Source organism: Abrus precatorius, unplaced genomic scaffold (assembly GCF_003935025.1).
Source record: "Abrus precatorius isolate BTA unplaced genomic scaffold, Abrus_2018 Scaffold2, whole genome shotgun sequence".
In the NCBI taxonomy this organism is placed as follows: Eukaryota; Viridiplantae; Streptophyta; class Magnoliopsida; order Fabales; family Fabaceae; genus Abrus; species Abrus precatorius.
Window position 1 is genome coordinate 4638296 of NW_020874362.1, and position 22992 is coordinate 4661287.

General features: G+C 34.1%; 2 protein-coding genes and 1 non-coding gene across 3 annotated transcripts; 1 reads left to right on the top strand and 2 right to left on the bottom strand.

Moving 5' to 3' along the window:
* Positions 1 to 344: 344 nt before the first annotated feature.
* Positions 345 to 451, top strand: LOC113860477. Its single transcript, XR_003503929.1, has one exon. It is a non-coding gene; the product is annotated as a small nucleolar RNA R71 (small nucleolar RNA).
* Positions 452 to 4865: 4414 nt separating this feature from the next.
* On the bottom strand, positions 4866 to 6156 carry LOC113859234 (protein MIZU-KUSSEI 1-like). The gene has a single exon (XM_027492047.1). It carries the CDS (start codon positions 6017 to 6019, stop codon positions 5243 to 5245), a length of 777 nt encoding a protein of 258 aa, XP_027347848.1. The 5' UTR covers positions 6020 to 6156; the 3' UTR covers positions 4866 to 5242.
* Positions 6157 to 7589: 1433 nt separating this feature from the next.
* On the bottom strand, positions 7590 to 10993 carry LOC113858065 (protein Dr1 homolog). The gene is made up of 5 exons (XM_027490499.1): positions 10751 to 10993; positions 10577 to 10666; positions 9871 to 9965; positions 9038 to 9106; positions 7590 to 8069 (listed from the first exon to the last, which is right to left on the bottom strand). The coding sequence occupies exons 1-5, from the start codon at positions 10803 to 10805 to the stop codon at positions 7908 to 7910; spliced, it is 471 nt and encodes a 156-aa protein (XP_027346300.1). The 5' UTR covers positions 10806 to 10993; the 3' UTR covers positions 7590 to 7907.
* Between the last annotated feature and the right edge of the window lie 11999 nt (positions 10994 to 22992).

Consider the following 22992-nt stretch of genomic DNA (forward strand, 5'->3'; position numbering starts at 1 on the left):
CCATAAAGTTTGCCTCCTCTTGCTTAAATTTTGGGCTTACAGGAGCTCTTACAGACTGGTCTTGGACCTTCATTAAAGATTCTAGTTGCTTTGCAAGGGCTGCTATTTGGTTAATTAGTGGATTACTGCTCTCTACTTGGTGGACTGAGGCAGTCTCTTTTCTCTTGATGTCGTAAGAGTCAGCAGTGTGCCACTGAAAGCTAGAAGATGTCGTTTCATCTATGAGCTTGTATGCATTATCTGGATCTTTTCTTATGTGAGACCCTCCTGCTACGGCATCAATTGTAGCCGTGGTGGTGATTGATAGGCCACTGTAAAAAATTTGTACCTATCTCCACGTTGGAAAATCATGATGAGGACATATCCTCAAAAGCTCTCCAAATCGCTCCCATGCTTCGAATAAGGATTCTGCTTCATATTGTTGGAAGCAACATATCTCCGTCATAAGCTTAGAGGACCTTGATGGGGGAAAGTACTTTCCCAATAATTGTTGAGTGAGATCCTTCCAAGTTCTGATGGAATTGGCTGGGAGTGAGGAAAATCATGCATTCACTCTTTCAAATACTGAGAAGGGGAAAAGGCAGAGTCGAATAGCATTGTTGGAGACTCCATTGTACCTGATGGTATCCGTCAATCAGAGGAACTTTGTCAGATGAAGATTGGGGTCTTCGTTAGGCATGCCTCCAAACTATATCGAGTTCTGGACCATGGTTATAAGTGCTGGTTTCAATTCAAAATTGTTGGCCTCCACATTAGGTGCCGTGATGCTTCTAGGAGTGCCTCTAGCAGTGGGTGTCATGTAATCTTGAATTGATCTCCTTCCCTTTGCCATTCTTTGCTCTCTCACTTCTTTTCTTTGTCTACGTGTTGTTCTTTCAATCTCCGGATCAAATACACAAGTTGTAGAGCACTTAAAACGAGTGAGCATACATTAAAAAAAATTGTAAAAAAAAGAAATAAAATTAAAATAAAATAAATACAAAAATTATAAAAAAAATAAAAAAATAATTAAAAAATTTAACAATAAACAAAACAGAATTAAAATAAAGTAAAACACAAATTGCTTAAATCAATTAAATTTGAAAATTTCTTAATATTGAAAAAGCAATCTCTGGCAACGGCGCCAAAAACTTGTTCGGAGGGCAAGTGTACCCATCGAGAAGTAATAAAGGGTTCTTATATTAAGTTCCCGAAATATCGTCCCACAATGATTGGTTTTCAATTATTAAGAATTTTCTAATTCAATTGTTTAAGCTTCAAAGATACAAAATTAATTAAAAACAAGAATTTATAAAATTAATTATAAAATTAAGAGTAAGGAATACAATGCACGTCTTGATTAAACTTATCGGAGAAGAACCTAGGGCGTATGGGTGTTTTCATTCAATCCTTTATGTTATTTTTCTATTTAGATCTAAATCTGATTTCCTGGTAATTACTAATCATTCATACTAATACTATTAATATCCACTGGTCATGTAATAATATTCTTTTCTCTAAATTAACATCCCCAATGGTCATGCAAGACATCAATTAAAGAAAGTTTAAGGAGCCTATGAACTTGCTAAATTAATAACGATTAGAAGAGAAAGATTGGTTTGGTCTACCTAATTCTTTGTCTCGTTTTGTCCTATAGATCTATTAATTAACAGAGGTACGGTCGTCTGACGATATAATTAATTAGAATTAAGAAAAAAGCGCAATAGGATAAAATCTAATCACAAAGCGGAAATCAAATTTAGATTCAAACATCAAAATCTTATAAATTCATGAATGATAGTTCTCATAGCGCTAGCTATGGACTTAGTTACTCATGCTAAAGAAAAGAACTAAAACAATCATAAACAAAGCCATAAAGAAAAGAAATAGCAAAACTAGAGTGTGATGAGTGTTCCCGGTCTTCAAGTACGATCGCTCGAAGCTCCAAGTCCCGCCAAGAGTGTGCCAAAGATCCCGTGCAAGAGAGACGAGATGAGATGTATCCCAGAGTCAAAGACTAGATAAAAACGGTGTGTCAAAGATGTCTTCAATGGTGCATCAAGTCTTCCTTTAATAGGGATTGAAAACATGCTGCAAAAGCTCATTTTTGGCGTAGTGAGTTGAAGAACCAAGTTCAAAGAAACTTACTTGGATCTGAATAGTTGAGCTCCCAAGCCCGAATTCGAAGGATGATTGAAGTTTAGAAGAGAATTTCAAAGAAGAGAAGGTGAAAGACTATATAGAATAGAGGGGAGGTCGAGATTTTGGATTGTAATCCACGTTTTTTAGATTGAAGGCCCTTAAATACCCGTTAACTCGCGATATTCTCACTACAACAAGCTAACTCTCGCTAAAGCAAGAGATTCTTGCTACAATCAACCCTCCTCTCCCTGTAGCAAGAAAACCAGATAAATTTTTTTTTTACTGTTTGTCATTCTAACTACAGTAATAGCATCTTTGTTACAGCAAGAGAAACTTCGCTACAGTAAGAGAAACATCGCTACAACGAGAGAGCATTAAAGAACTTAATTTTAGACACTCTTCATCGCTACAACGAGATACCCTACACCAAAACTCCTACTTTTTTATACAAGGGCCACAAAATTGAAGTGTTACCGTTTAAATTTAATTTTTTTTTTTAAAATAGTGTTTCATCCTTAATAGAAACTAAATTCAATATAATTATGACAGGTGTCTTAATTTCCTATTTTTTATCTTCTACAAATGAAACTTAATTAAAAAAATGAAAAAAAAGTTTTGTCCTATGTTTAGAGAAAATTAACGCTGATGTAATAAAAAGATCCCAAACTAAAAAAAATTTTAAAAATGTATTTTAATAATTTGTTTTTTAAATTCTTTTTTTTCAAACCAGAATGCACAAACATATCACAACCAATGTTTTAAATTACAATTGCGACTATGGAGTGCTGAAAAACCTTGATATTGCAATCAAAAGCGGCTGCTATTGCGTTTGTGATGCAGTTTGAGAGACCCCAAAATCCTTACGCTGTGATCACAATTGCAGTTATGAACCACAATTTGAAACTTTGATCGCAGCATTAACAAAGGATTACACATTTCCTATACATGGAACTATTGCTAGATATGTTTGGATTAAGACAAAACCAGATATTCATCCTCTTTGTAAACAGTAAAAACAAACTCATCCAACCAAATATATTCCCTGAGTCTTGCCAGGGCCTACCAAAAAAATTGCCAAGGCTTTCTCTGAAATTTTGTGACCTTGCATTGCATTCCATCCGAAATTGGAATCTTTGATGAAATCAACTATGTGATCCGGCCAATCAAGTAGGCCCCAAAACAGCACATATCCCAGAGAAGGGACAAGTGGTAGTGGTGCCTTGGAGTCCTTGTATGTATGGGGTAGCCGTCTTATGAAAATATACACAAAACTGTCCAAAATCAAACAACAAACTGATGTGCTGCTTCAATTATAACATCACTCATGATGACATGCAGCCCACCAGTGTGGTCAGTACTTTTATTGGTTTGTTTACTTGTTGAAATCAATTAGTCATACACAAAGCCTAGCTGGTTGTCAAGTAAGAAGCGACACCAATAGACCCTACAATTAAAACTGTAAAAGTGGAAACAAATTGAAATTTGTAATAGCTTGTGAACAATCTTGATGCTCCATTCCAATTTCTTCTATCTCTTTTCTCAGTGGTCTGTTAGGAGATTTTGGTGCACTGATAGGAGCCATAATGGTTATATAGATCTTGTAGAACACTGGTTAAGGAGTTAATAAATAAAATAAGTTTTTATCGGAAATCATGTTACAGGTGCATTAGAAATCATGAGAGAATGTTTAATCACAGTTTTCAATATAATTTTTCTACTTTTATTTTAATTACTTAACCAGTGCCTTTAAGACACTTGCTAGTATTTGTAGATGGTTATAAAGCAATAGCCAGACTTGATGCGCAGCAATTAACTATTATTCAGAAGAATGATGACTAGATGATGAACAACTTTGGCTTTGGTGAAAGAAATATTAGGAATTTGATTTTGACCATGCTATAAGCCATATCTCCTCCTCATCTTCACTCTGTTATCTCAACTTGCAAGGAAATAGTAGAAAATTGAAAGCCTGAAAACAAGGAAACGGGAAAAGTTAAAGGGTTTTCACCCCGGTGACCCAACTAGCCACATACTAAAAGATCTTTTTGGTCATGGTGGGAACTGAGCTAATCTACAAGTTTCATCTCATGCTGCACAAACTACTATGAGTCATAAACTGATGAAAATGTCACACAGATTTGCCTTAGACAAACAAATGAAAAGCAGTCAACAAGAGGAAAAGTTAATGGCCGATGTTAAACAAAGGAAAAGGAAGGAAAAGATGGGGTCTGCTGTCAGTAACCGGATATGAATTTCCTTTAATATATTTACCTATTGGTTTTTTATGACTTCTATGATTGGGGTTCAATAAAATTTATTGGGATCATTTTACAAACAAAATTGTGCATAGAAAGAAATGATTGGAACAATCTTAACTTTTAGACCAAATACTGAATTTTTGTGACATTGGAGAGGATACCGATAAAGTATCCTAACTAAACAGGGAAAGAAGCCATTAGAATACAAATTAAGGGCGCTTAGAAATATATTAAACCCCAATAGTGGGACTTAAGGTGTGAACTCAATTCATTGTCTTTGTTTTCCTTGTGTGTGTACTTCAAAAATTTGAAGAGGGGTACATCCACTTCAATTATAGGGAATTAATTGAATCGACAAGCAATTAGTACATAACGGCGAAAAGGAAGTGCGAGGGGTTAAGTGGCAAGAGGGGCAAATCACCATTCGGAATTGAATAAGATGGGCATGATGAAATTACTAAAAAGTTATTCAACCAAATGAAAATGCAAAGACAATGATGATTTGCAATAACCTCCGTCCCTCATCATTAATTGAAGGATTGGAAAGGAAAAACTACACATATACACCTTTCATGACCCACCTCCCCACCAACATGCTGTAAAGTATTGGTTACCCACTATTTCTCCCCCTTTCTGACTTAGCCTACTCACCTATTCTAACAAAACTAAAAAACAATAGTAAATCCACTTCTTATACCTCCAGGAAGAAAAAAGAGAAAGCTGGAGAGGACTAGATCTCCATTTTCATGATCGAAGAGCTAAGCAAGTAGTATACCAATAACCCATTGTTCCAAAATCCACAAAGAACAAAGAGTAAGAAAAAAAAGAAAAGTAAAACTAAGTATAATAAACAGCTTGGAAGACTACTGGACTCTAAGCAAGTAGATGCTGAGCTCAGGAGCACCATTGCTATCAGGATTCATCATGTAGAAAGCTTCAGAGTCTCTGGAGCCAACAATTCTCTCAAACTTGGCCCTCATGTACATGATTTCACCCTCTGAGCCTGCTTCAGTTCCTGGAAGAACACCTGCACCCATTGAGATTGGCTCAACAGCTTTGAGGATATCCCACTCCTTTGTCCCACACTCTCTTCTGTTAGCAAAACCACATTTCTTGCCATTGCAATATGTCCTCCACACAGGCTCTTCCAGCAGCCTCACAGCCTTCTTCTCAGCTTCTTTGTCCTTGTCACATTCCAGAGCAATTCTAACCAACCCAGATGCCATTTCACGGACCAAACCACTGATTGGTGTTGCAAGCTCAATCATGAAGGCTGGCTGGGAAGTGGGGTCCTTTTGAAATGCAAAATGGACATGCCCACGTCTATATCCAAAGAGGGTGCCAACTACACGAGAACCAAGGCCAAAAGATGTGTTTAAACGGTTCTTGCCAAACACAGTAAGAACTGAGCGAATCCTGGAGATTGCCACTGCCTGCAGCTTCCTCCTTGTTGCAGGTGCTGCTTGAGCCTCAGGAGCAGCAACAACAACCTTTTCATCCTCTTTTTTCTCCTCTTGGATGAGTGTTGAGAATGATTCTGAAGTGGGAACTTCACCATCTTCTGTCCCAACCTTGTTGGTCCAGTGAAAGTGCCTCTTAGAGGACATGTCTTGAGAGCTTCTAGCCATCACTGTATTCATATCTGAGAAAGAAAATCACAGGGGTGGCTGCTGCTTAAAGAATAGAAAGGAAAGATAGAGAGACAGACAAAGAGAGAATCTAGTTTCTCTTTTTTATTATTGGTGATGGATGTGTGAGGCTTAAAATTTAAGTAATAGTTCATGTTCGTAATCCCAGTCCTCTCCTTTGTTATATAGTGAGTGCAAGAGAATCCTGACAAAAGAAACATGGACAGTCCCCACCAGTTGATGTAGGAAATCAAACAGGGATAGAGTGCATTACAAGTGGAAAAAGAAAGGAATCTAAGGAGACAACGTGTTTGTAATTTCACTTTCTTGTGGGGCAGGGAGAGGGGATTGTGCTTGACTAACTCTTTTGACTTGAGGCCCCAAAACGGTAGAAAATGATAAAAAATAAAGCCAAAACCAACAAACCCCAAAGCTATCACTGTTAAGTCTCGACATGCCACTCCCTTAGCACTTCTTCTGCATCATGTCTTCTAGTGCAATGGTTCACGGTGGTGACATCACTCATCGGTTCAAGTTACTGAATTCTCGTGGCACATGTTGGCTGCAGAGACAACATTACACCTACCTACGAACTGACACGTCTTCGTTGGCCCCACAAAAAGTACTCTATCCTGCTACTGCTACTATTTTGTTAATAAGAAATTTGTAATTTAACCCAAAATCATCTCATCAGAGTTCCTTGTTGAAGAGGCATCATCAGTAGAGAAGAGATAAATCCTCACATTGAATTATAAAACAGACATACATGTTTTGGTAACGGGTAGGGGACAACCTTAGAATTTGAAACGTTAATAAGCACAACATCTACAGTACGAATTTCCATTTTCGTGTAAGGACTAGGCAGGGATATGCCTCCTTTAACTGTAACCCATGCTGTTTTTAACATTTTCCATATTTATCATGGTATGAGAATTACAAAGCACGCTTGTCTATTAATTTTTATTTAGCTAGTTACATAAGAGATTCGAGATTCCTACTACTAAGGTACGTTGATTGGAATAGATACACGTATAGTTGACACAGGTTTGAGAAATTCTTTGGGCAATGGACTCTCGAAGGCATTCATAAACGAGGACATGGATAATAAACTATCATGGGACCCGCATTGCTGTCGTGAAACCTTCATGGAATTATTATAATTACTACTTACGGTCTTCAAATTTAAAATCCTTTTAACCACGTCTTAACAATTAAAAAATAATATAATTAATTAAACTAATGACATAAAATTTGCCAACAATTTATATCATTTTTCTAGAACTAGCCTTATTCTTATTGAGACCCTTTCCTACTCTTTCAATTTAATTTAATTGACTTTAATGTGTACCTAAGACTAATGTTAAAAAAATGTAACCTTTTAATTAAACTTATAATATTCAATGTTATTAATACAATAAATAATGTCTTGGTTAATTTAAATAAAAAATTAATATATAAAAGTTCTTATTATATGCTGTTAAACATAATTAGAAATTAATTAATTACTTCATCTTTGTTAAAGATGTTTTTGTAAGAATAATTAATCCAAGAAAATTTCGACAGGAATAAAATTTAAAACTAGAGGTAATATAATATAGATTATAATAAACTGTAACAATCTAATATAGTCACTATTGTAAAAATTAAGAACTCTTAGTGTGGAAGATACAACAAGTAAATGAAATAATTTACATGTAATTCTAAATAGAAGAGGGTCTAGACGGACTCCAGTAATTACATTAACTTACAAATATGGATTACTAAAAGAACACAAATGGCGAGCACATCCACATAGGCCAGCAGACTAGTCAATGGGTTTTGTGCAAAATCGAGCTAAATGAACGCACTGGAAAAAGTCAGAGATGCTTGCCTATGATTCAAGAAAATAAAGATCCTAAAGTTAGCTCTCTAAACTCTGGTCAGCGTCCGGCTGTTTGGAAGTAATGGCTCCTCCATTCATTCTAGCTCGTGCCTCTGCAAACATCCTTTGCTGTTCAGCCAATGCTTCTTCCTCAGTCATCTCAGCTCTGTTGCTCCACTTGGCACCTTTTAAAGAGTCTTGCTGGAAGATTACAAAGTCAATCAGAAAAGTTTATCTTTGCTGAAGTCAATCTATAAACAACAGTCATTTACTGAATCAAAATTCACTTTTCTAGTCTAATTGACCAATAATACGTGCCCACGCTCATGGCTTTCAATGACCACAATGAGCATTGGTATAAGAATTCAAGAACCGATACCAGATAATAGAACAAAAATCTCTAGAAAGGACAATGAACAAACACAACCATAAAAAATCACAATGAACAAACACTCAAATTTACTTAATGGAATACATAACTTCACAAGCATAGAAAGGACCATACACACAACGAAGAGTAATGCTAGGCAATTTCAATTTTACGAGCCAAAGTACAGGCTGTGCTCTCAAACAGCATATTTAAAACACCACATGGAAAGGAGATGAGGGGGCCATAGTCAGGTTATCAGCCCATTAGGATCTTTTCAGTGCGTTTGCCTACACAAATACCACTTCAATGAGGTCCTCTACAAATTATATGGGAGCCCAGACTGGCACAGTCAAACTATACAGGCCATGCTCCCAAAAAGCACACTACAAACAGCAAGAGTAGAGAGGAGGGGTTAAAAGTCATCAGCCCATTAAGATCTCTCCAACGTATAATAAGTATACCATATTAACATGTCATGGCCATGGGTCACTCTACCAGGCTATACCAGCATAGTTATGAGGGAACCATGACCAACCTGGGCTTCTTCATAGGATCATCAATGAGGTCTGCAGGTGCTCCCATAGACCACCTTTAGACAGTCCTGCAGAGTGCAGCTCAACTCGTATGGCTCAAAGATGATCAAATAAAAGCACAGAAATGGATCACCAAGGGTGCTCTTCTAAACTTTCATAAATTTATATAAAGTTCAGCCAGAAACGATTGAGGGATGTATACAAGACAACAATTCTGCTAAGCCATATTATATCATGCAAATGGGCCATCAACATTAAACAATCACCATTGTCTCCAGCTTGTGCTGCTCATATGCTGCATAAACTTCCTCAATGTACTCGCCAAATCCCAGAACCTGATAAAACAAGTGCAAATCAATAACCAATGCACACTAGGCACACTTAAAACATACAGTTTACCCATCTTGACAATTTCATTTTCATGAATACTAATAAGTAATAACAGTCAAAAAAATTATACTATATTTGGAACACTTAAACTTTGGAATTGAAAAGAAATAATTGAAATATAAATTATTTATGTATGAGGTTCCAAATACAATCTTAAATATAGATAAATATAAAATAATACATATACTTTATATAACAAAGATACTTATTTCTACATATTGTTTAAACTGCATCAACAAGAACCTTTATCCAATGGCATTTCTCAGCCAAACATACCACTGCCCAAGATGGAATAGCATGGTGCTACATACACTGTAAACCTATACAAATGTCAAAATATATAAAATTGTATAATCATTTGCCACCTCCAACAGCTACAAAATCCACCCACTATCTAAAATTCTAAATATTATGAAAATCAATTATTTGCCCATGTGCTCATAACACAGACAGAGTATATGATCAAGTAATTAAATCATCAGAATAATATAACCTGCAACTGAGCTACAGTTGGCTGTCAAAGTACAACGCAGAAAAATCAAGAATATCTACATATTCATACATAAAACCTAGTAAGATAGAAATGAAAATTAAGACACAAAATGAACCCTAACTTCAAAGAAGAGAACACATAAAAGATCAAATTTAAATTGGAAAGGATTGACGTGAGAGATGTAGCAATACAACAGCTTAATCATTTGAGAAATACCCCCAAAGCCTTCAACACATGCTCAGGTGCAATCGTCCTTCTTTCCTCTTTGTTACAGACTTCATTGGACTCGGATGAGATGAGGTTTATAAACTCTACAATGATACAGATCAACCAACAAAATCTTATTTAGTAGGAAGAGTAAACCACTAAAATCAAACGGAAAACAGCCACCAGAATTGAATCCAATGCAAATCATTTATTACATGCCCAAACTGATAAACAAACGAACAACCTGATAATCACACAAGTTTAGATACATAAATAAAAAATATTTACCATCAAAGATATTAATAAACTCCACATTCCGATCATTCACAGCGCAAAGGATACAATCTAGTAAGGCCTTTCCTTTGTCATATTTTAAACAAAGACCAGTGTGTCATCAACAAATTATGCAGCCAAGGAGAAACAATAAACAATTACCATTTATAAAATTACAAGCATAACAAAAACCTAACAGTTGTCAGAAATAACAAAATACTGCGTTCATCAATTCCAGTGACATCGATAATAATAGATACAGGCACTACCACTTAGAACAGCCAAAAAACCAAAAGAACAACAAGTGACCACTAAACTTAAAAGAGGAAAGGCAAAAAATAAAAAATAAAAAAATAAATGAGGAACACAAAAAAGCGCATGAACGAAAAATTAAACAGAAGAAACTGGGAAAAAAAATGAGAAAAGGTTTGAAAAGTCTCACCTACGCAACACTCGATCAACAAATCCTGGGCATCTCTGGCGACACGCACATCAGGGGGCAACATCTCTTTAATAATTTTGGTCATTGTTGCTGCCACCATCAATAATTTAACACCAACATTTTCTCAAAAAATAAAAACCTAAAATTTGAAGAAATAAAAAGATGGAAAAGTACCTTTAGGAAGAGAAGCGTCTTCCTTGGCCTTGCCAACGATGTCCATAGGCTCCATCGCTGAGATCTGAGGGATGAAAGAGGGAAAGAGGAGTCAACTAATTGAAGATCCGAGATGAAGGAAGGAGGTGGGCATGGCTGAGATGTGCATAGTGTGTGTAGTATTTATGAAAGAGAAGACATGGTTGTGATGGTGCTGCTTTTCAATGCGATGGATAAGAACGAGAGAAGAGAGCGAGTTCCTGCTTCCGTCACGCCCTCCCCTCAGTTAGGGCAACCCAAAAGCGCGTTGACGTCAACTTTCTTCACGCGCTCAACCCGCGCGTCGCCCCTTTCTTCCGGAACCCTCCAACAAACTTTCTGTTTGTCACGTAACCAATTCTTTTTTCATCTCACTTCCTATCCACGTAACACTTTGTTTTCCTCTGACAAATTAAAATTTACGCTTTCTTTTTTTAATTCATTTATAAAAATGTTCATTTTTAATTTTTAAGGTTAAATATAAATTTAAAATTTTATAAAAAAATATTTATTATTTTTTTAAGATGATAAATATTTCTGGATATATTTAAAACTAGTTTCTTCAAATAAATTAACAAAATTCTTAATTTATAAGATACAAAATTAGTAATCTTTTCATGCTTGCATATAAATTAAATTATTTTAAATAAAATATATATCATATGAATACTTTTAAATTTAATAATTTCTATCAATTTAAAAATATTAAATATTATAATTTTTAATAATAAATATTTTATAATATTTAAATAAAGTTAAAAAGAATTATAAAACTAAAATTAATATTAAACTAAAAATTAAATATATAATTTAAAAATAATAAATAATGTAATAAAAAATCATTCTTAAAATTTTTTTTATTTGAGAATACTTTTAAAATCACTTATATTAAAGAATTAGTCCTTACAATTTACACACATAATTATATACTTACTTGTTAAATTGTAATAAACTAATGAAAATTAATCCAAGTAATTGGTAATAATAATATTTTCCTTCTCGTATTTTAATAATCATTTATATATATATATATATATATATATATATATTGTTATTTATATTTATCAATAATCTATAATTTATAATTTATTTATCTTTATATATTAAAAGAATAATTTTAAAAATTTTCTTAAATGAAAGTACTTCAAGAATTATTATGTCATGTAAATTATTAGTGATAAGTATTTTATTATATTAAATAATAAAAATATATTTTTAAATTAAAAAGTAAAATATAAAAATTTAAAAAATTTAAAATTAAGATTAAATTTAAAAATTAATTACTCAATTTATAAATGCCATATGGCATGATGTGAAAACTAACTCTTAAACATGTTTAAATTTAATTTTTAAAAATACTTTTATTTAAGAAAATGCCATGTGGCATGATGAGATGTAAAGATGGTGAAAAAATATGTACTCGGGTATGGATGAAAATAGATTAAGCTAAGTTAAGCTTTGTATAAATAGGTTTGACCTATTTAATAATATTAAAGTCTAAGTTTGACCTATTATTTGTCATAGATTTTTATTAAGGCTAATCTCATCTTTTTAAAAGTCTACTTTATCTTATTTATCTTTCTAATTACCTATTTCGTATTGAGACCTTCAAACAAAGAAAGTATTTTATGACTCTCAATTGGAGAAGATATTTTACTGACCTAAAAATAAAGAAAAAAAATAGTGAAAAAGAATTACATATAATATAAATGATATAGGACTTTGTTAATAGTCATGCTTAGTTAGACATCTAAATTCTGTTATTTCTTTTATTCTTAAATAAGTCAGTTAGTTTCTTTGATTGGAAGTTTGTTAGGAGTTGTTAGTCATTACTAGTTATAAATAGTAGCCGCATTCCAAAATTTTGATTCATTCTTGATCAATTGTAAAATTCTGTAATTCCCTCTCTAATTCAATAAGATTTTCAGATTTCATTCTCTTTTTGAGGTCTCTAATTCTTCCAATTCTTCGCGTTATTCTTTCTCCTAGAATTGTCTATATCAATGGTATCAGATTGGCACCTTCCAGTGACGTTCATGGCAGAAACTAGAACTTAGGCAACGTTACGCGAACAAGAAGAACGGTTGGTCGCAGCACGCTTGGAAGCAAGATTTATGGAGATTGCGACAACCTTAAGGCAAACCATGGATTCGCTAATGGATGAATGAGTTCGATAATGTCTCAGGAAGCCTGTAACAGGATCAGATTCACTCATACAACAATTACATGGAATGAATGTACTTCTTCCACTTATTCTTGTGGCACAAGGTTAGTGTGAATTGATTTTCCCCATTTTAATGGTGATTCGATGAAATAATAGATTTATCAATGTGAAACATATTTTGCTATTGATGGAACACCTAAGGATGTTAAAACAAAGTTAGCAATGATTCATTTTGAAGAAAAAGCACATTTTTGGTGAAAACTCTCCCTATTAATAGTTTACCTTATTGGTTGGAATTTACTAAAATTTTAATTGAAGGATTTGGAGAAGTTTACCTTAGGCAAAAAGGAATTGTTGTTGATTATCATGAGTAGTTTGATGCAATTGTCTTTAGATTGGAGTTATCTCAAGAATATATGCTTAGTTATTTTTTGGAATATTAAAACAAGATATTCAAATGATTATTAGAATGTTTCAACCAATAAATATGAGGAAAGCTTTTTAATTAGCAAAGTTATATGACTCTACTACAGGAACTAGTTATACACCTAAACCCTTCTCGAAATTTCCTAAAAACAATACTGTGTCTAAGCTTATTTTGTCAAATATTCCAGCTAAACTATTAGAAAATCAACCTGTACCTACCAAAAACCTAACACAAACCAATACACAAGTCTATAGGAACCTACCTGCTTTTATGAGTGAGAGAAAAGTCAAGGGTCTTTGTTACTTTTGTGATGAACCTTTTACCCCTGCTTATGCTTTAACACAAAAAGCTGCAAATCCATGTATTAGAAGTAAATGATCATGAGATGTCAGAAGGGGATGAAGAAGAGTTAATTTAAGAAAAAAGTGTTGAAAGGACGAATTATGTGGATCCTCAGATACCAGTAAATGCACTTACAGGTGTAGCCAATTTTAAAACTATGAGAGTCATAGGGTACTATAAGAAAAAATCATTACATATTCTCATTAATAGTGGTAGTACTCATAATTTCTTAGATGTGAATATAACTAAGAAAATGGGATGCTTAATTGAAGAGATTTCACCAATAACTGTAGTTGTAACAGATGGAGTAAAGGTCAGTATAGCCTTTGTGGTGAGACAATTTTCTTGGTCTATACAAGGTTCAACATTTAGTTTTGATATGCTGTTGATTCCCTTAGGATTTTGGGATCTGGTGTTGGGAATAGAAAGGTTAGTCACCTTGGGGGATATCACTTGGAACTTTGATAAATTGACAATTTAGTTTTTTGTTTAAGGAAAAAAGTTTGTATTGAGAGGTGCTTCAAATAAAGGACTTAAGACTATGAAAAGAAAGCAGCTAGGTAAAACAATTGCATTTGGAGTTCATTTGTCCATGCTTCAGTTGTGTGATCAGAAGGGTGGTTTATCGTTACAATCCTTAACCACTCATACTTCTTCAGGTGAATGAAATGTTTCTATTGAGAACTTACTGTTACAATTTGAAGATGTTTTTCAAGAACCAGTCAGTTTACCACCTAAGAGGGAAGGTCATGATCATAAAATTCCTTTGGTTCAAGAGGTTAATCCAGTAAATAAAAGACCTTACAGATATGCAAAACAACAAAAAGATATAATTGATAAGTTGGTGCAGGAATCTTAAGAGTGAAATTATTCAAAACAACAACAACCATTATGTTAGCCTAATGATTTTAGTGTGGAAGAAGGATGGTTCTTGGAGATTGTGTGTTGACTATAGAGAACTTAATAAGCAAACTGTGTAATACAATTTCCTTATTCCTCTAGTGGATGAGGCTGATGTGCACAAAACAGCCTTTAAAACTTATGCTGACCACTTTGAATATTTAGTAATGCCTTTTGGGTTAACTAATGCCCCTGCCACATTTCAAGGGCTAAGAATGATGTTTTTAACGAATTTCTGAGGAAATTTTTACTTGTATTTTTTGATGATATATTGATCTATAGTATTAGTTTGGAGGATCATTTACGACATTTACAACTAGTTTTGATGACTATGAGATCTCATTCTTTGTTTGCTAAAAAATTCAAATGTTATTTTGGAGTGGAAAGGGTAGAATACTTGGGCCACTTTATTTCAAAGGAAAGGGTTGCCACGGATCCTGCTAAAATCATGGCTGTGCAGAATTGGCGAATGCCAAGGACACTTAAGCAATTGAGAGGGTTTCTTGGGCTAGCTGAATATTATAGAAGATTTGTCAAAGGGTATGGAAGTATTGCTAGGCCTCTAACTAATATGCTGAAGCAAAACAATTTCTGTTGGTCAATAGAGGCTAAGTCTTCCTTTTAGGCACTTAAAGATCACTTGGTTAGAGCCCCAGTATTAGCTTTACTTGATTTTTCTAAGGAGTTTTGTGGTGGAAGTGGATGCCTCAAGTATGGGTATTGGTGCTATTTTAATGCAGGAATATCATCTTATTGCTTTTATTAGTAGGGTGTTGAACTTGCAATAGTAGTCATTTTCTACTTATGAAAAAGAATTATTGGCAGTAGTATTTACTGTGCAGAAGTGGAGGCATTACCTGCTTAGTTCTCATTTTACCATCAAGACTGATCATAGAAGTCTTCAATATATTCTCAGTCAGAGGTTAACAACAACTTTCTAGTGAAAATGGCTTGTAAAGTTAATGAAATTTGATTTTTTCCATAGAATTTAAGCAGGGTCATACAAATATGGCTGTTGATGCTTTGTCTAGGTAGGAATTGGTGGAAAGTCATGCACTCATTACTCTCACACCTTAGAGTAATTTACTAGATAGAATAAAGTTGTCTTGGCAGCAAGGTTTGCACTTGCAAAGGATTATACAAGATCTACATACTGATGTTGGTTCACATAAGCATTATACATGGCAACAAGGAGAACTTAGAAGAAAAGGTAGATTGGTGATTGGCAAAGAGAAAAGCTTAAGGCATGATATACTTCTTTGGTTACATTCTGCAGCTGCTGGTGGTCATTCAAATAGGGATGTCACCTTGAAAAGATTGCAATATGTAGTGTATTTGAGAGGAATGTCAAAGGATGTAAAATTTTTTGTCATAAAGTGTGAGGTTTGTCAAAGGTGCAAGTATGATACGACTGCTTTCTCAAGCCTTTTGCAACGTTTACCAGTACCTAACAGAATTTGGCAATACATAACAATGGATTTTGTATAAGGGTTGCCTAATTCTTATGGTAAACAGATGGCTTTAAAGTTTCCTTGATAATGTGTTTAAACTACATGGCTTTCTTGACTCCATTACCAGTGACAGAGATCCAATCTTTGTTAGTCAGTTTGGAAGGATTTGATGGCTTTCTAAGAAGTGTAGGTTCAACTTTCCACTACCTATCATCTTCAAACGAATGGGCAAACTGAAGTCATCAATAGGTGCTTAGGAACCTTCCTCAAATGTGTGTGTGCAGATGTTCCTCATGACTAGTCCAAGTGGTTAGCTATGGTTGAGTGGTGGTATAATACATCTTACCATATTATTATTAAAACCAGTCCTTATGAAGTGGTTTATGGCCAGCCTCTTCCAACTCATCTTTTTTACTTACCAGGGGAATCAAGAATAGAATTAGTTGAAAGAAGTTTACAAAAAAGGGAAAAAGCATTGAAGCTCATCAAATTTCATATGAGAAGGGTCCAAGATAGGATGAAACAGCAAGCTGATAAGCATAAAATTGACATGACATTTCAGATTGGAGATTTGTTGTATGTCAAGCTGCATCCTTATAGATAAATCTTTGTGGCTTTTAGGAATAATGCAAAGTTAACTCCAAAATATTTTGTCCCTTTCCTTGTGGTGGACAAAATTGGAGCAGTGGCATATAAGATCCAGCTTCCTCCTCATTCTAAAGTTCATGATGTATTTCATGTTTCTCCATTAAAGAAACATGTGGGAGAAGCTGTGACATCCAGTTCTATTCCTTTGGATGATGTAGATGTTATTGGAGGTAGAGAACCAAAAGCCATTATTGATAGGATGACTATGAAGAGAGGCAACAAAGCTGTCACCAAGGTCCTAGTAAAGTGGAAACATCAACTACTCGAAGAGGCTACATGTGAGTTCTTCTATGATCTTAAGAAGAAGTAATCCTGACTTCAATCCTTGAGGACAATGATTATGTCAAGGAGGAGATATTGATATAGGACTTTGTAGATGAGTCATGCTTAGCTGGACATCTAAATTCTGTTATTTCTGTTATTCTTCAATAAGTCAATTAGTTTCTTTAATTGGAAGGTTGTTAAGAATTGTTAGTGGTTGCTAGCTAGAAATAGTAGCTGCATTCCAGAATTTTGATTCATTCTTGATCAATTGTAAAATTTTGTAATTCCCTCTCTAATTTAATAAGATTTTTAGATTTTATTCTCTCATTGGGGTCCCTAGTTCTTCCAATTCTTTGAGTTATTCTTTCTCCTAGAATTGTCTACATCAATAAACAAGTATGCAAGAAGATGATGAATGAAAAAAATCAGTGATAAACGTAATCGAGACAACACAATTGCAAGTTAGTGTTATGTATATAAGATATATCAAACAATAGTAATACAAAATTCTCTAGCAAGCAAGACTCTCTCTTTTAAAAGGTATGTAGTAGGGACACTTTTCAACTCTAATGAAAATAATTAAAGTTTCTAATTTAAGCTTTTATTTATTTTAAAAATTTATTTATTTAATATAATATAATATTATAATTCTTATATAAAATTATTTAACATATAATTATAAATTTTATGAGTTTTAAATAGACAGTTTTAATAGGCCTAATAAGTTTTTTCTCAAACTCAAGTTTAACCTATTTAATTAATTAAGTCTTTTCAAAAGTATAAATTAAGTCTATTACTTAAATACTTTAAAAATGTTAGATTATAGGCCTTTGTCGGGAAGTCTGACTTGTTTACATTCCTACTCGTAAGTGATATTTGTCACGGGTTAGATTTGAATTTTCAAATAGGTGTTTTCTAATGATATATTAGTCTATACAAGGACTTGGCCAGATCATTTGGAGTGTCTGACAACTACATTGCAGATTTGGGAGGAGAATAGTTTAGCTGTGAATTTTAAGAAGTGTAGCTTTGAGAAGAAGACAATTGAACTAGGACATTTGATAACCATGAATGGAGTTCAACCTGACTAAGATAAAGTCTTGCAATTCAGCAATGGCCCACCTAATTATTTTCAAGGAACTCAGAGGTTTTTTAGGTCTTTTTGGGTATTATAGAAAATTTATCTTGAATTATGGTAAAATTGCAGGTCCCTTGATTGAGTTGCTGAAGAAAGACTCAGAATTCAACTGGACTCAGGATACTGAAACTACATTTCAACAGCTCAAGAATTCATTAGTTTCTAAACTAGTCTTGAGGTTGCCTAACTTTCAGAAAACATTTACAATTGAGATAAATGCATCTGGTGGAGGTATTGGTGCAATTCTCCTTCAAAATGATCATCCTATTGCATCCATAAGCAAGGCTATAGGACCTAAGTACAAGTTGCTCTCAGCTTATGAAAAGGAATTTTATGCAGTGCTATTTGCAACCAAAAAATGGTAACACTAGTTGTGGGAGAAACATTTCACTATAAAAACTAATCAGAAAGCATTAAAGCAATTATTGTTATAGCCACTTACAACCTTAATGCAAAATTAGGGATTACAGAAGTTAATGGGTTTGGATTTTAGTATAAAATACAAAAAGGGAAGAGAAAATCAAGTCGTTGATGCATTGTCTAGAATGGAGGGTAAGGGAAGCCTAGTTGTTATCTTACACTTATCTACAGAGCTAATGACTGAAGCTATGCACTCTTGAAAATTTGATGCAAAATTACAGAACCTCATTGATAAATTGAGGTTAGTTCAACAACCTCTAAAGCACTATACTTTTGAAAATGACATGTTGAGAAGAAAGGGTAAAGTGGTGATTGGATGTCAGCCAAGTCTCAAGACAAGGATTCTCAGTTTCTTTCATAGCTTAGCAATAGGAGGACATTCCGGTTCTGACCACACATATACAAGAATTAAAGACCATTTCTACTGGAAGGGTTTACAGCAGGAAGTTAAGAAATGGATCAAGGAGTGTAAAACATGTCAAAGGTTCAAAATCAACTACTAGCAGGGCTTTTACAACCATTACCTATTCCTAAAAAGGCGTGGAAGTCAATTTCCATGTACTTTATTAGAGGATTGCCTAAGTCTAATGGGATGAGTGTTATCTTAGTACTCATTGATAGGTTAACTAAGTATGCTCATTTCATGCCTTTAGGACATCCCTTTACAACATCTAAAGTTGCAAATTTATTCATGAGCATTGTGGTGAGGCATCATTGGTGGCCAAAGGAGATAATTTCTGATAGGGATCCAATATTTCTGAGTAATTTTTGGACAGGGTTGATGAAAGCACATGAGGTTCAGTTGCTGAAGTCCACAACTTTCCACCCACAAACTGATGGATAGACTAAATTTCAATAAGTCCTTAGAAGCCTACTTAAGGTGTGCTACTGTTGACATGCCTGAGCAATGGACCAACCACTTAGCCATGGCCAAATTATGGTACAATACTAAGTCTCATACAACAACTCATATGACACCCTTTGAAGCACTATATGGCTATATCCCTACATTACTCAATTTAGTTAATAGTGGTGAGACTTTGGTTGAAGCTGTTAACTATACGATGAAAACCAGAGAACAAATTGACAAATAGCTACAGGAGAATCTTAGCAAGGCATAGGAGAGAATGAAGGTGTATGCAGACAAAAGAAGGCTTGACAGAGAATTTAACTATGGAGACTTGGTTTATTTGAAAATACAGCCGTACAAGCAATATTCATTGGCAAACTCATACTTCTATAAGTTATCATCCAGACACTATAGGCCTTACAAGGTGATGGAAAGAATAGGCAAGGTGGCATATAAATTGGAACTTCTAGTTGACATTAAGATCCACAATGTCTTCCATGTGTCACTATTAAAGAGACATTATGGCAATCACACAGTTACTGCTGAGCTACCTAGGTTTAATGAAGATGGAGACTTGCTACCTAAGCCAATGGCTATATTGGATAGACGAATGAAATAGAAGCACCATCAAGCTATTGCTGAAGTACTTGTATAGTGGGAGGAAACAAATCCTGAAAATGCAACTTGGAGGGAGCTCATGATTTACAAAGGCAATTCCCAAATTTTGAGTGAAAAGTAAGTGAAAGTACTTGAGGTCAAGCCCTTATTAAAAAGGAGGGGGGAATTGTAATAATACATAGTCAAGGCAGTTAAAAACAGGAATAAATCTGTAATTAGTTGTAAAATAATTAGTTAATTAGTGAAAAATAGTTTTTGGCACCAAATGAACGGGTAAAATCGTTGGAAGTTAAAAGCTATATATAGAACCTATTGTACCCTTTGAATGATGATGAAAATATTTTGACTTGAGTTTCCTCTATATTCTCTCTGAGAATCGTGAGTGAGTGACGAATTCTAGTGAGTTCTGACACAATGCCTTCTTGGACCATGAAATGACATTTTTCCCAATTCAAAACCAGATTGGTGTCTTGACACCTCTGTAAAACAATAGACAAATTAGCTAGACAACTATAAAAAAAATTTCAAAATAAAAAAATCATCCATAAATACTTCAATAATTTTCTCAACCAAATCAGAAAATATATAAAGCATGCACCTTTGAAAAGTGGCTGAAGCATTGTGTCATAAAAAAATCAGAGAGAATACTAACTAGCAAGTGTACTAGGTAGTTGTAGCAAGTAATAAAATTTGGAAATCAATATGAGTCCCAAGAATTATCCTCAGGGATTAGTTCTATCAATTACCATTTCACAAATCAATAACTGTTGAGCCAAACAAATTTGGAGTGTTTTGAATAATTTAACAAACAAAAGCAATAAAGTGTAGAAATCTGAAAAATACAGCAAAATAGAACTACGAATTTGGTAATGGAATGATATGTAAATGAAGTTAGGAATGATTTCACCTCTTTATTAATTGCAAAATTGAATGAGATTTTAACTCTAAGTTCTTTAATTGATTGATGATCAATTTTACTAGATTAATCAAAGGACAATTCCTTGCCTCATTGATCCTAATATCTAACTAAACTACCCTAATTCCTTAGGTGTAATTCAATCAAACATTGCATTAGGCATTAGAAATTAAGAGATCACAAGATCATGAATTCTTATCCCTAAGATATCAATAACCTTGACATTTAATTCAGATATGAGAAATAAACTCAATTTCCATTGACGAAGATTCCTCTAAGTTCAATTGAATAAATGATTAGTTCACAATTTCATTAAAGATAGAATTAAACGTTCAATACAATCAAAGTCTTAAAATTCAGATCCATAATCAAGATACAATGTCAAAGTGATAACGCGCAGAAGGCGGGAAAAATTATAAATTGCAGAAATGCTCAGATTTTTGGATCTTTTGTTCATTTTTTGTTTTCACTTTGTTTCTTGGTGTGGACAGAGTCTGAGAGAAATATTGGGGATGAACACCGAGCTTCAACCTAGAGGAATCAGATTGAAGATCAGTTGAAGATGCTTCTTCTACATTCTTTCTCTTCTTCTCTTTCTTTTTCTTTCTCTGTTGTAATGGCTGTGTAATTTCTTCATAGTTAGGGATTGTGGATCCAAAACGAACGTGTTGACTCGATTCTGGATCTGACTTTTGAGTTTTGGAATGGATTGAGTGATTGATTCTGCATTTTACATAGTGATTGAATGGAAATTCGATTAACTAATTACAGAGAAACTCTTATAAATGGAAATTGGATTTGTTTCTCAAATATGAATCAATTACCAAGATTATAGCTTTCTTAGGGATAAGAGAACTTGATCTTGAAATCTTCTGGTTTCTTACACTTAAAGCAACATTGAATTGAACCAGATCTAAGGAATTAGAGTGATTTGATTGAATGTTAGGTTCACTGAGTTAAGGAACTAACCTTTGAATAATAAAACGTGAAACTGATTGTCATTCTTTCTAATTACTTGAAAGTTCAAATTCTTATTGATTCAACATTGAAGTTTTGGTGAAACAACTCCCTAGCTATGTCTTCCACATCTGTTCATCACACATTTACATATTCATTGTTCTATTTTTCTTCTGATTTTAATATTTGTCAATTCTAATTCCAAACACTCTTTGAAATTCGTGAAGCTCAACTAATTGTGGCCTTATGAAGTGGTAATTGAATACTTTTATTCCCTAAGATCGATACTTAGGACTCTAACATAGTTTTATCATTTTTATAACTTGCTACATCAACACTAGTACAGTTGCTAGTCAAATTAACTTCTCCTTAGAAGTGTGACACACACAGCACACAACCCACATTGCATTCAAATACACGGCACTAGGCCCACATTCATTTCACATTACACGACACATAGCCAATATTAATTTATATTACACGGCCCACATTTGTTCACAATATTCATTCGATCATGCAACATCTAGCATACAATTCATACTCATCCATTTCGGGTAAACACACACAATATTCACATCTCACAACACATGGCCCTCATCACATTTCTCAATTAACTCTTATTCTCTACATGTTTTCTACCTTCGACTCAGCCACAACTCCATATTCAATCAATTATATGTAAAAAGAGCAGGGTAAAGTCCCCCTTACCTTGGATTGAAGACCCACACGCTAAATCCACCAATAAGTGTTCCCCCTCACAGATTTCGTCCTAAACACATGGAGAAACTCCATTAGAACTCAGGGAAACTACAAAAATAGAGAAAGGGAATGAAAACGGAAATCCTAATCATTAAAACTCACCTCCAAGCGTTCCCCACATGGATTCAACCTTCAATCAAGCTCCTGAATGACTTTGGAGGCAATGTAATAGGTAGAAAAGGATTCTTGTAACATCCCCAATTTTGGTTTACACGGCATGGATTGTTCGTTTACTACGCCAAAAATGAGATCTAAGAGCTGTTCCGCTTGAATTAAGAGAGCGGTTAGTGGTGCTTTAAAATCACGTGCTATCCAATGTCTTCATTTTTGGAGAGCGGTTATTTAACCGCTCTCAAATGTATATTTTGGA